The 14,231-nt window shown below is 45.4% G+C and overlaps 1 protein-coding gene across 1 annotated transcript; it reads right to left on the bottom strand.

Annotated features, from left to right (window-relative positions):
* Positions 1-747: 747 nt before the first annotated feature.
* On the bottom strand, positions 748-13,300 carry LOC308151247 (mitoferrin-2-like; the record flags this gene model as incomplete). Its single annotated transcript, XM_080524078.1, has 4 exons — positions 748-4,228; positions 5,375-5,431; positions 6,414-6,642; positions 12,950-13,300. The coding sequence occupies 4 exons, from the start codon at positions 13,298-13,300 to the stop codon at positions 3,615-3,617; spliced, it is 1,251 nt and encodes a 416-aa protein (XP_080380204.1). The 3' UTR covers positions 748-3,614.
* Positions 13,301-14,231: the final 931 nt, after the last annotated feature.

Raw genomic sequence — 14,231 nt, forward strand, 5'->3', positions numbered from 1 at the left:
TCGTAGCAAAATTCCTTATTCAGGGTTCCCGCGCTGGTCTTAAAAAGCCGTCTAAAATCCACCAAACAAAACCCGAAGGCCTAAAAAGGTCTTGAATTTCAGTAATTCGGTCTAAAAATGAGGTGCTAGGTCTTAAAAATGAGATCCGGCAAGGAAATCAGTCCAACCACATCTATTACGCAGACATTTTAAAAAATGACAATTTGCTTCCTTTTTTGTCTGCATGGCAGTGAAATCCCTAATTTCATCACCTCGAGGATAACAAAAAGCTATCATATGGTGTCGTGAATAGGTCCAACATTTTATTTAAAGAGGTCAAAAAAAGGGCTAAAAAGGTCTTAAATTTGACTTGTTGAAACTTGTAGGAACCCTGCTTATTACTTACTACAGTCTACTATGACTATAACAACTAAATTGACCAATAGGTTCTTTAGTACGTTGGTTATGATAAACAGAAGTCTCTGATAAACAGAAGTAAGCAGCCTACAACTCATATTCTTCCAAATCTAAAGCTATATGTGTAACGATCGGAAATATTAAGACTGTGGCAGAACAAAACAAAAGGAGTTCAAAGGGTAAAGCACATTCATTCAACATTTTCCAACGGTCAGGTAGAAAGAAGAGACAGACACGTTTCCTTCATTTCTGAGCTCATGGGAGAGAGAGAGCACCAAGAGAAGACCCTGCTTCTGCGAGGCGCTGCCTCTACAACTTTATTTACAATTCACAAATAATACACCATCTCGCAATAATACACCTCCTCTCACGTCTGCCACTCCCCCAACCCTCCCATCCTTAGGACCTTCAGTCTTTGGTTTCCAGTCTGACAACATGACGTAGGGCAACAACACTACGTGACGTTAGAATTATAAGGTTCTATCTCAATTTTGGGTCAAAATTTAGTTTTTTACATAATCTGATCCATTAGGTGTTTATTAATGCCTGTGTGGTGTTATTTTTAAAATGTTGACATTTTTGAGTTAGTAATTCATAAAATACAAAGGTTCCATCTCACAAAACATAATGGAATGTAAAAACTTTGACACTCAATATCTCTGAACTACCCTAAACGGAGATAGAACCTTATCATTCTAAGCTCACGACTAGTCTTCGTGCGGTGACTGACATTTCTGTTTCTCTTGCGCCTACTGTACTCGGTCTTCTACTTCGCCGCCTGGTTTCAGATGAGTGAGTGTGTCCTGTGTTATGTTTCCTACAAACACAAGGGTGCGGTCCTTGGTGTTAAGTAGTAATGCAATATTAAGATTCATAATCCTCTATCAGGTTGGTTCCAACACACACACACACACACACACACACACACACACACACACACACACACACACACACACACACACACACACACACACACACACACACACACACACACACACACACACACACACACACACACACACACAGTCTTGTAGAGAGAGTGAGGTCATCTATGATAATATCTATGTAGACGTTTTTTTTCTGTAATATGGCTTAAGAAATGACGCTCGGTCTGTAAGGACTTCGCTTCTGTCGTTGTGCGTTGGATTCATGGCGGCTGTCTTGAAGGCCATGTAAACGGTACTTTGAGTTACTCTAAGTAACTAGGAGCTGCTGTAGGCGTTACTCTAAGTGCTAGAAAGCCGTGAAATTGAAAACATTTCTGCTCAGCTAAGGCATCATCTGTAATGCCTCCAGTGTCAGTAGCCAGTGACATACCATCTACCAAGTTACTGTGTGACATGTGCCCACACACACCTTATTCGGTCAGTACAACTGCCTCAATAGAGTCAAATGCGGGTATTTTTCACATCGACAGATTTCCCAGTTACCCAATGTATACATACATACAGGGAGATAAGTTAACACAAGCCATGTCGATATCATAGATGAAAAGGCAAGTCCTCTTTCTTCAAACACAGTCGACAGTATCGAAACTTTAAACAATTTTCTCAGCGGAATTGAATTCCTGATTCAGAGACGGACCCAGGACTTTGAACACACTCCTTCACACTCTGTGGGAAGATCGCAGTGCAGTCTAGTAGTAGAGTCCAGTAGTGTGTACAGACGCTCTTAGTGATGAATTCAGTAACCCCCCCCCCCCCCCCCCCCCACCTCGCATCTAGTGGGAGGAAGGGGAATGCTCTGGTGGTGATAGCTGGTCATACAGATAAATAATTTTTTTTTATTATTAAAGTGCCATGTCTATATATACTGGGTTATTGGGGAGAGGGGAGATGGGGGGTTTCTCAGTTGTGTGGGAAGGGGCAGTGGCGTAGCGGACGGGCCCGCAAGCGACGCACCGCGGGGGGGCCCCAGCCACTAGGGGGCCCCCTAACATTGGTTGCTAGCACCCCCTCTCATTGCTCTCACTTGTTTGTACCTTTTGCTAAGTCAAGCATTTAGAATGTAGAGTGCATATTGCGAAATTTCGCAACGTCAATAATGCATCGGACAGTGTTTCCTCCAGGATTTTTCACATTAGTGGCGGAGTGTTCTTTTTCCGCGCGCGTAGCGTATGCAACACGCACTGGCGCTCAATACAAACGCGTAAATTCACCGAAAAAGGGTGGCAACATAATAAAAAAAAGTGCCCTGTTTACCCGTACCTCCGCCGTTCCGTTCGTGGTGATTTGGGAGGCAATAGATTATTTTTGCCCCGCGCATATTGCCCTGTAATTAGACCACGCGACCACAGCTCCGTTGTGTCTCTTATTGTCCAAATGTTCCCTGAATTTTAGCTGCATGTTTTTCCAGCATGTAAATCCGTTGTCAATAAAAATTCGACTCCCCTTCTTTCCCCCTGCCAATACTGTGTCGTTTGTGACATTTACCAACGTTTATGCTATCAATAGTTGGAAGCTAGCGTTAGATGCGAGGCTGCTCGGGAACATTATTTGTTTCACAAAATAGCCTGATTTAGTTGACCATGAACATCAGAGACTAGACTACATTACGAATGTTCATTTAAAATACTCTATAGTGAGCACTGGTATAAGAACATGAACCAGAGAACAGCAGTAAATGCAAGAACCCAAGGTCGTCGCTGATGATGTTGCATTTTCGATTAGGATACGCTTACGGGATTAAAGGGACGGGCGACGGGCGAAGAGAGAGGGAAGGGATTTCCAGAAATCCAAATGTCCCGCTAAATTCGGACCAATCACAAAACTGTTTTGCAAGCGCGTCGCCGACGAGGTTAATTGCAACATTGTAACATATTGTAACTTACTACATCCTAAATCGGAACGAAATGTAGGTCTGAAAGCGGCCTAAACTAGCTTCAATCAGATTTTTTTCTGTTCTCCGGTCATAAAGTGGACTGAATCAATTAGTGGCGGAGAAAATGTATTCGTGGCAGCCCGCCACGAATAAATGCATATAGAGGAAACACTGTCGGACTCTAAAAAACACAAGTTTTTTTTAACCTCCGTTGCGAAAGGGCCCCCGCCGCCACCTTGCGGGGGGGCCTCGGGATTTTGCGGTACGCCACTGGGAAGGGGACTGGGGGGTTCAGGGGTTGGTGTAGGATGTTGGAGTAGGTCTGGGAGTCGGGGGGGTACTGTGGTGTTTACAGAAAGAAAGAGAGAGAGAGAGAGAGAGAGGGGGGAGGAGAGTTTCTACTTGTCCCCGTCTCGGTCGCGCAGCCGCCTTTCGTGCTGCCTCTTGGTGAGGCCGTACTTGAAGAACTCGTAGACGGACCAGCTGATGGCCGTGGAGGGCATCTGGTAGATCACCCGGGCCTGGACGCCCTTGAAGAACGCCGGCGCCCCGCCCATCCTGTACACAGTCCGGAAGGCCTCCCCCAGCCCCGAGATGTGGCGCCCTCCCCCGCCTCCACCACCTCCAGCTGTGGCCGCCCCCACCCCTACCCCTACCCCCCCCACCCCGGGGGCCTCCGCCACCCGGACGTGGACCGAGGAGGCCAGTGCCTCCTGGGTGTTGAGCAGGGTCTTGCAGACGTCCAGCGGCGTGGTGGCGGCAGCGGCCAGGGCGCCGGCCAGCGCCCCGGAGACCATGTGGGAGGAGGGGTTGTACTGGCGGTGGGGGTTCAGCAGCTCCTGCAGGTACTCGTAGGTCATGAAGTGGAGTGCCTGGAAGGGCACGTTCATGGTGAGCTGGGTGGTGTAGCTGCGGTAGAAGGCCCCGGGGCCCTCGCGACGCCACAGCGTGCCCATGCAATCCAGCACGCCGCGGTACGGGGAGTTGTACATCTGCATTCTCTGCTTCACCACTAGGGGGCGGGGGGCAAGAGAAGAGGGGGTGAGAAAGAGAGACATTTGTGAATGATGGAAGAACTTCAAAGAAAAGTGTTAATTGTGTTTATGTTTATTGCTAAAACCAATGACTAATATGAATACAAATGTGATAAAAAAAATTAAGAGACATAAAAAAGACACAAACAAATGTTGTCTCCAGATTGAAAAACTGTGAAATATCTGCTCACTGTTTTTTTCTGCTCCTCATGCTTACAGAGATGTTTACTCACAATAAAACCAAGCACATGGTAGTAGTTGGTGTTTTTTTTTGGGGGGGGTATTTAGATGCTTTAGTCAGGAGCAGAAGTATGTACACAAAAAAAGCATTGGGGGGCGAATCGAATACAGCCAAACTGTAAAGTGAAACAAATCATGCGAGCTTGTCACAGACACAGACAACAGTGAAGTGGATGCAAGCAGATGTGGATGCGAGGCAGGTTTTAATGAGATATATACAGTGGGGGGAGAGAGAGAGGGCAAGGCTTGGTCTGTTCCAGCCGGGGTTTTAGGACTCGGTTCTCTCTCGTGTGGACCGACTTCAAAGCCCTCAAACCCCTGGAGTGACCCAGTGGACCAGTCGCACAGCTGGACCCACTGACCCAGCTGCCACACCTGGGCCGGTCCCCTGGGGGTTGCTATAGAAACACCGACGGGACTAGACTAGCCAGATGTGCGAGAGGGGAGCGGATGTTTAATTTTGCGCAAGACGATACTACAGTCATGGTCACACACTACACACACACACACACACACACACACACACACACTACACACAGACCAGCTTCCCTTCCCCTAATCCTGACCGTGACGAATACAGAGTCATGAAACATCCCAGCCCAGCTCCTTATGGAGAAGCCAGTCTCAGAGCTCCCCCTGGTGGTGGATTTGGGGACTTGCATAGGTAACAGTCATGGGAATTTGCTACCATTGGCAAAATACTGAGATATGATAACTACTTATAATACTGTAGCTGGGAGTCAGAGGGTGCATACATCTACAGTGTGCTCAGGCCTGGACTGATATAACACGCAGGCACACGCACGCACGCACACACACGTGCACACACACGCGCGCACACAGCCACACACAGCCACACACACACACACACACACACACCTTACCTTCAGCTGGGTTCATGACTGCATCGTGGAGCACAGTGGCCATACATCCCGCCATTCCTACCAGAGAAACCACAGAGGGTGAGTTACCCAGAGAGACAGAGACAGACTACTAAAAAACTATGTGCACTTCTGAGTGTGTGCTTCTGAGTGTGCGCTTCTGAGTGTGGGCTTCTGTGTCCTATGCCTAGTGTTGGATCACTAGGGGGGGGGGGGGGGTTAGTGGTATGTTTCTATTTATTTTTTTAATGTACTTGTAAAGTCCTTGAAAATCAATGTCCTTCTGAATTCTTACTGAATTGAATTCACGGAATTCAGGAATTGAGAAGGAATTCACCCTAACCCAGGAGATAACCAGTATCGGTACCGTTGGCAACCTTGGTCTAGGTGTACTGTACTGTACATACACTCACCGGCCACTTCATTAGGCACACCTTGCTAGTACCGGGTTGGAACCCCTCTTTTGCCTTCAGAACTGCCTTAGTTCTTCGTGGCATAGTTTCAACAAGGTGCTGGAGACATTCCTCAAGGTTTTGGTCCATATTGACATTATAGCATCACGTCAGCACATCCATGATTGCCAATCTCCCGTTCCACCACATCTTAAAGGTGCTAGTATATATATACTGTATATCATACTGATATCCATCACATATCTGCATTTTTAAAAAATATGTTAATTTACTTACAGTCACTGTAATGCCATATACTGTCATAGCATGCACTGGTCATAATCATGTCTTTTGCATTAGGCTACTATTTTCACTCTCTGGTTAGATGCCAAACTACATTTCGTTGTCCTAGTTAGTACTTTGTACTCTGCCAATGACAATAAAAGTTGAATCTAAAGGCGTGTGTGTGTGTGTGTGTGTGGCGAAGTTGGTGCTTTTTTGTTGTTGTTGTTGTTGCTTCCATGATATCTGTATGTATGACCCTTGATATGTTTGGGTTTTTTGATGTAAATGCTTTACTGTGAACCCAAATAAAGTATAAAAACTGTGTGTGTGTGTGTGTGTGCGTGTGTTCATCTCAGCGGTTCTACCGTTGGCAAAGTGGCTGTTGGCTCCGGGGTGCACCACGTCGTTGAGGGTGAACTTGAGCTTCTCGTAGCAGGCGAAGTAGAGGGCGTGGGCGGGGCCGGCCCCCACCGCCATGACGTTCAGCCCCCTGACGGGCCGCCACAGCCCCTCTGTACGCACGATCTGACGCAGCGCGTCCATCACGTTACGGTAACGCGCCCCGGGCTCTGGCTGCAGACTCTGCATACGTGTCTAGAGAGAGAGAGAGGGAGGGTGGTGGAGGAGGGAGAGAGAGGGAGGGAGGTGGAGGAGAGAGAGAGAGGGAGGTGGAGGAGAGAGAGAGAGGGAGGGAGGTGGAGGAGGGAGAGAGAGGGAGGTTGGTGGTGGAGGGAGAGAGAGAGGGAGGTGGAGGAGAGAGGGAGGTGGTGGAGGGAGGGAGGTGGTGGAGGGAGAGAGAGGGAGGGAGGTGGTGGAGGGAGAGAGAGAGAGAGGGAGGTGGAGGAGAGAGAGAGAGGGAGGGAGGTGGTGGAGGGAGAGAGAGAGAGAGGGAGGTGGAGGAGAGAGAGAGGGAGGGAGGTGGAGGAGGGGAGGGAGAGTTGGTGGAGGGAGGTGGAGGAGAGAGGGAGGTGGTGGAGGGAGGGAGGTGGTGGAGGTGGCAGAGGGAGAGAGGGAGGTGGAGGAGAGAGGGAGAGAGGGACAGGGGAGCAGAGAATACATCAGTTATTTTAGATTTCTTGAGCTAAATGGCCTGTGGGACTGGTATCATAGTCGAGTCCTGGGCCTGTATGCCCCCTGCGCATAGTTACAGCATAACGTTCGCCACGGCATCCCCAGGCTCTTTCACGTGTGTCACATGTGATGGCGAACCTGCCAATTCTGGTGTTCTCTGGCAAATGCCAATGGAGCTGCACGGTGCTGGGCTGTGAGCACAAGTCCCACTAGAGGACGTCGGGCCCTCATGCCACCCTCATGGAGTCTGTTTGGTCAGTTTGGCCCTCTGGAGGTCATTTTGTAGGGCTCTGGCAATGCTCCTTCTGTTCCTCTTCGCATAAAGGAGCAGATACCGGTCCTGCTTCTGGGTTGTAGAACGATTATTTTCATAGTCGATTAGTCACCGATTATTTTAACGATTAGTCGACTAATCAGATCATAAATTACAGCTTATCGCACAATTACTCAATCGCTCTTATTTAGCTATCATCTTCTAAATCAGCTTCTAAATTTAGCTTGAAGTTGTTAGTTGTTGTTGTAGGCATGTGCTAACTAAAAATAAAGACAATTAAAATGATTGTTCACTCAAAAATAGATATTTTAATGAACTTTGCAGCTTACAGCAGCAGCATATTTATTTCTGGCATCACTTGCATGTAATGTAATGTAATAGTGCAAAACAAAGGGTATAGTGCATCTTCTCAGGCATCAAACACATTTTTAAAATGTAGTACTCAGCAGTTTGCACTCTCTACTACATTTAAAAAACGTGTTTGATGCCTGAGAAGATGCACTATACCCTTTGTTTTGCACTATCTCCCTCCCTCTCTCCCTCCCTCTCTCCCCCCCTCTCTCTCACACACACACACACACACACACACACACACACTCACTCACTTTCTCACACACACACTGACAGCCAGTCTGCAGTACCATAGCCAACTACTGATCCAACAAAGAGAAAAGTAAACCAGATACAAAACAATCTGAGTACAATTTGACTTATAACTTCTATTTATACACCCTGCCTCTGGAATGCTGTATTTCTGTCAGTCACGCAGGAACTCCCAGGAACTGTTTTGTTATCTTGAGAACTTTTATGGGCACAAAGGACATCAAATACCTCTGACAATGGACAGTTTTTCAAAATGGATTCATATCAACAACATGTTCATACACATACAGAAACCACGTCTCCAGTCACGGTTAGTCAGCCAGCGCTGACAACGCTAGCTCACAGTGACTCAGTGATCCACACCCAGCTGTCTGGAGGGGGAGGGGCATTGTCAGGGAAACGCAATAGAGAGGCTAGATGGGGCAATCTCCAAACTTTTCATAACAGCCCTTTTTCTTCCTCTCTGGCTACGAGGAAGGAGGAAGACGGATGGAAATTCCCGTCCCTAGCTCACTTCTGGGAAATCGGAACTGAAAAGTCTCCGGGATTGTGTAGTCCTGTGCCGTACACAGTTTGTCAGGGTGTTTTGAATGGCCCCAACAAAACCCATCAGACTTAAACCATGAAAACAACTCACCACTTGAAACCACTTTAAATTCAAGCACCTTTCAAGGACTTTCAAGACTCAATTCCCTCAAATTCAAGGACCCAACACGGCATAGTTTGAGACAGAACTAGATGAGAATTTATATAATAGGAACTATCCGCTCACAGACAACAATGAAAAAGAGAGACTTGAATGTGTGAACACTAGATGGTCTCTTGCCTTCCTTTTCTTTTCTTTTTTTGGAGAGAGAGAGAGAGGGGAATTCATGCACTTTCAATGACCCATGTCTATTTTCCAAAAATGTAAATGTAAGGCCTTGATTTTTTTTCCTCAAATTCACAAACTTTCAAGGATTTCAAGGACCCGTAGGAACCCTGTCATTCACAAAAACAAACTCTTGATTCAGTGCAACAGGTTAAGTGCAATCACCCAACAATAACATCAAGCAGGGAAGACACCATCCTCACGCTCGTCCTCTCTCTCTGGCCTTGGGGCCTAGCTGGCTCGGCCGGCTCCCAGCCCATGCAACAGTGAGTCATCTGAGGGACAGAGTGGTTATTGAGAGAGTGACCATCTTTGTCATACCACACAATGGCCATTTGTGACCATCTCGCCCGAATTAAAAAAACAGCATTCAGCCTTGTCCAGGGAGGAATGGAATGAGTGTCTTTCACCATCACAGCAAGCTGTAGGCCTACTTTGTGGCCGTTCAACTGCTTATTTACTCATTTGTCTCATTCGTTATTATTAGTCTTTGAATTGATGGTGGGTTTGTAAATTATTCATCAACATGTACCAATCTAGGACTGCACCATGTTGGAAGTCTTGGCACAGTGTCGACTAAAGGCCAATGCACACAGCGTGCACGGCGATTTTGTCGCACGACAACATTAAATTCTCAATTCACACCAATGAATGAATTAATGTTAATGGAGATTTGAATATTGTCGTGCGACAATATCGCATCGCACGCCGTGTGCATTGTCTCATTGGGTCTCATTCAAAACAATGGAATCGAATTTGGCGGTGCCGAATAATATTATATATTTTTTTCTTTCAGCACAGGTACTCTTTAAGGAGACCTGTCATTTCAGAACACTAATGTTAATAATAATATTACTGGGAAAACCCCCCACGACATACAAATAGTATTTTAGTAGTAGCACTTTCCTTTAGTGGCACTTTCCTCTGGTTATGCAACTTCAAATGCCAGGTCATAAAGTGCCTATCTTCATTGGCTGGATAAGAGAAGAGGCAGGTGTTTATAAACACGGAAGAGATCTTGAAATGTACAAGTGACGAGAAACTGTTCCTAAAATTGCAACACTACACACCGAAGCAACAAGAAAACTAGAACGTAACTGTGAAACGTCCCTTTCAACAGCCGGACGTTGAGCCAAACAAAGCCAAACCTTGACCTAGGAAGCTGTTGACACAAATCACCACCAATTTAAAAAAATACTACTATTTATTTACAAACTGTTACTTTACTTTGTTTTGCTTATACTTATGGAACTTTAACATTTAGACACATTCCAGAATATGACTGGTATATTGTATAATATAAAAAATATATATAAACAAAAAACATTTTGAAATGTAAAAAAACAATTCAATGAACACTTTCAAATGTAAAAGTGCCTTTTAGCCTTGACTACTGGTATAGGAGATGAAGAAATAAAAGTAAAAGTGCACTTTAGACTTGACAGCTGGTAGCCCATATACAATCTGGGGGAAAACAAATTCAAGAGTTGCACTTAGCCTATTTTAAATAAACATATCGTTACTTCAGTATAGGCTATATAGTATTCAGGATTTTAAGTGCAACATCAATTAGATAACTGCTATCCATTCCTATATTGTGAGGTTCTTCTGTAAAAAGATAAACGTGTCCACATTCTCTGCAGCAAGGCCACAGTGCATATACGACATGCGTTAAGCAACGCTTGCAGACAGTAACGTTTCTGTTCACTGTTTCCGTTCCCTCATCATTGTATTCAGCGCCAAAACCGATAACGACCCCCACACCTCAGATTTGTAGGAATCTGGGGCTTCCTCAAACTGTTTCCTTAAACCGTCTCAACCACAATCAACTGAATTCATTCTAACAGACTTGAGTCCAGTTGCCCTTATTGGCGGGGGTCATTTTTTATTTAATGGCAATGTCTCTGACTCCATGGAACTGAGAGGAGATGCACATAGGAGGATGCTATCTGGCTAAACGTAGGTCTGCTACTCCGCACACAGTATAGACTATACACACTACAGCATAGGTGTAAGTGTGCAATGCTATACGGTTTTATACAGTCAGGAGTTCAACCTCTAGTCTGACTAGAGGTGCTGTGGGGTCAGCAGCAGGACTGAGGACAGCTGTCAAATCTGGTTCAAACTCACAAGGTTCCGGGGTCAGGTAGTACATTTAGGACCCAGCAGTCTTGAAATAGTTGCCTGTTCACTGCGACTGTCAAACTTTTCATAATGAAGACATCATATTGTCAGCTGCACGTGGAACTGAAATGGGTATTTGGGCCTCAACTGGCGTACTTGTGTCTCTGTCATGTGTAGTACTGTCTGTTTGTTGTCTGTGTTAGATGGTGTTGTATCATATGTATACTGTACAGTCAGTGGTGTGAACATGAATTTCCCCCTGGCATGGGGACAATGAATCTAATCTAAGAACAGAACTCAACTTGAATCCAAGACTTCGTGACCAACATTTACAGTACATACCACAAGGTTTAGGAGTGTACAGTACAGGCCAAAAGTTTGGACACACCTTCTCATTCAATGTGTTTCCTTTATTTTCATGACTATTTGGTACATTGTAGATTCTCACTGAAGGCATCAAAACTATGAATGAACACATAGGAATTATGTATTTAACAATAAAGTGTGAAATAACTGTACATATGTCTTATATTTTAGATTCCTCAAAGTAGCCACCCTTTGCTTTTTTGTTGTTAATAAAATATATAATAATAATAATAAATATAATAATATGTGTTAATAATAATATGTTATTATATATATATTTAATATTATTATTATATATTTTATTAACAACAACAATTTTTTATTTTATTAACAACAAAAAAGCAAAGGGTGGCTACTTTGAGGAATCTAAAATCTAAGACATATTTAGAGTTATTTCACACTTTTTTGTTAAGTACATCATTCCACATGTGTTCATTCATAGTTGTGATGCCTTCAGTGAGAATCTACAATGTAAATAGTCATGAAAATAAAGGAAACGCATTGAATGAGAAGGTGTGTCCAAACTTTTGGCCTGTACTGTAAGTGATTGTGAAACGTGATTGTCCACTTCAGACTAGCTGCGACGCACTTCATGACAGCTTGCGCCTCTTGTCTTCAAAACATTGACCAGTTCAACCGGGCTGCCCGCTCCTTACCAGCTGTAACCAGCTTCGTTTACTTGTTTATTTTACCAACGTTAGCTACTTAAGTAATTGTCGTTCTCAGAGAAGCGTTAAGAGTTAAATACATGTAGCTATTTTAGAAGTAATGGAGCTAAAATACATTGTTGCCATATTTCCCGCCTCTCCTTCCTTGTGCGTTCGCAAAATCGCTCTGAGAGCGCCGGAGCGCACCCTGGGTTCAACGTCATAAAGAGAGACGGGTCATTTGATTGGACAAGAGGCATTCCATGAGTGATGATCGGATTTCCATAGCGAATTTACGAACGCAGCCTTATTCCATCATGTTACGTCATGAACTACAAGTTACGTCCATGTTGCTAGCAGCGGTAGATAGATAGAGCGAGTTTATGATGATTGATGTGTTTTTTGAACTAAATGTTATTGTTAGATATCAACATATAAAATGGTTTTACAGTTTTAAATGTCGTTTCCCAGAAATCGTCAAAACCGGTCTGATCTGCCTAACTAGTCAAGCTGGTAGCTTCGACAAAAGACCAACTTTAGTGTAGGGACATTAAAACATGATCATTATGACTACTGATCCATAACAGGCGCCAACTTCAATGATTCAGAGTCATTGAGGACAAACATGTGTCCTTCTCCCCGTTAGCTGTACTCCAGCCAGGGGACGGTCCTAGTGGTCGAGGCTGGGGCCTACACTATTTATGTAATCAACCGCTGCAATATTGGATTACACGATTAGCCAACATCAAATGATACAAAATGATACACATTGCCTCGTTACGGCAACAACAGCTCAGTTTGGTCACATTACTGACACTGACTCTTTCCAGATCATGTTGATTTGGGTGTCAAGAATGCTATTCTGTACGTACGTAGGCACTAGAAGGGTCATTCATTCAGGGTTTTATGAGTGAGGCATTATGAGTTTCATTCATGAGGCATTACCTTGACACAGTCGATGGGGTACATGAGGCAGTGCTCCATGATCCCAGCCACGGCCCCAGCTGACATGTGTGTACTGGTAGCGACACCTTGGGGGAGACCCTCATAGTCGATTTCGGGCTCGGTAGTCGTCGTGGGCTCTGGGGCTGCTCGAAGCAACACCGGCGCAAAGTCCTGTTCTCCGCCCATCATGGGCGAAAGACCCCCAACAAATCCCCCCGTAGCGTCCAGAATCCTGCCGCCGAGCCATCGGATGTCTGCCTCGGCTGCTGCGCCAGTGACCCCCCCGCCGTCGGCCCCCTGGGTGTCCACGGACATCCTCCTCCGTCTGGACACGAAACCGTCCGCCTCCATTCAAAGACGAGATTGTCAAGTCTATTTGCGTGGACAGGTTTGTTCCCCGGACTTCCCCGTCCGAACCTCCTGTTGGAAACCACTGTGAGTGTTCTGTGGATCAGCCGACTCCGGGCTCCGCAGGGCGACACGGTGAGGACGGGCTCGTCTGGACCGGGAGGGGAGAGGGAGGGTCTGTCAGGGAGGAACGCCGGAAATAGGGTTAGACGATTCGACATTTTAACTGTCAATCATCGGGACATTGGTCACAACGCCACGCTATTGGCTGAATTACCACGTCATTATTCATAAACAAGGCGGGAATGGGCTTCCTTGCCGAAAATGGGAGGGACTTCAAAAGGCAGCAGTGACAATTTTTGTAAACTCACTTTTTCGTAACTACGGCTGTCACGTGATTAACGGTAACGCTGCTGGCCGAATGCGGGCGTTCATCTCATTGGCATGCACGGGTCAGGCTGGGGACCCTCAGATAACGGTACTGTCAATGGGAGGTAATGTGACCGAGGGAATGACGAGGAAGGTCAACTTGAGGACAGCTTGCAGGCAACTTGCGGAGACTATTTTGAGATCGCTCCCTCCCTGCCATTCAGGCCCTGAACACAGCAAAGACCTAGGTTCTAGGCCCAGGATAATCTAGACAATTTGATGGCAGCTACTAGATTGAAATCAAGTGCAATACTGAAACACAACTGTGAACATTTCAAACCTGCAAACTGCGACACTTTAAATGAATGTGCAATAACACTATGCGCAATATGACAACCCTAGGGTACATAAGGTTCAGAGATAGGAAATGTTAGAATAGGTATAGCATAGCATAGAGTACAGCACAGTGTTTTATTTGTATAGTATAGTATAGTGGATAGTGTACATAGCCTTTATTTATGTAAACCAGCTCTTTTCCCTTCTTGTTTTTATTTTTTTTTTCCTA

Source organism: Nansenia antarctica (genome assembly GCF_963989245.1).
Source record: "Nansenia antarctica genome assembly, chromosome: 2".
Classification (NCBI taxonomy): Eukaryota; Metazoa; Chordata; class Actinopteri; order Argentiniformes; family Microstomatidae; genus Nansenia; species Nansenia antarctica.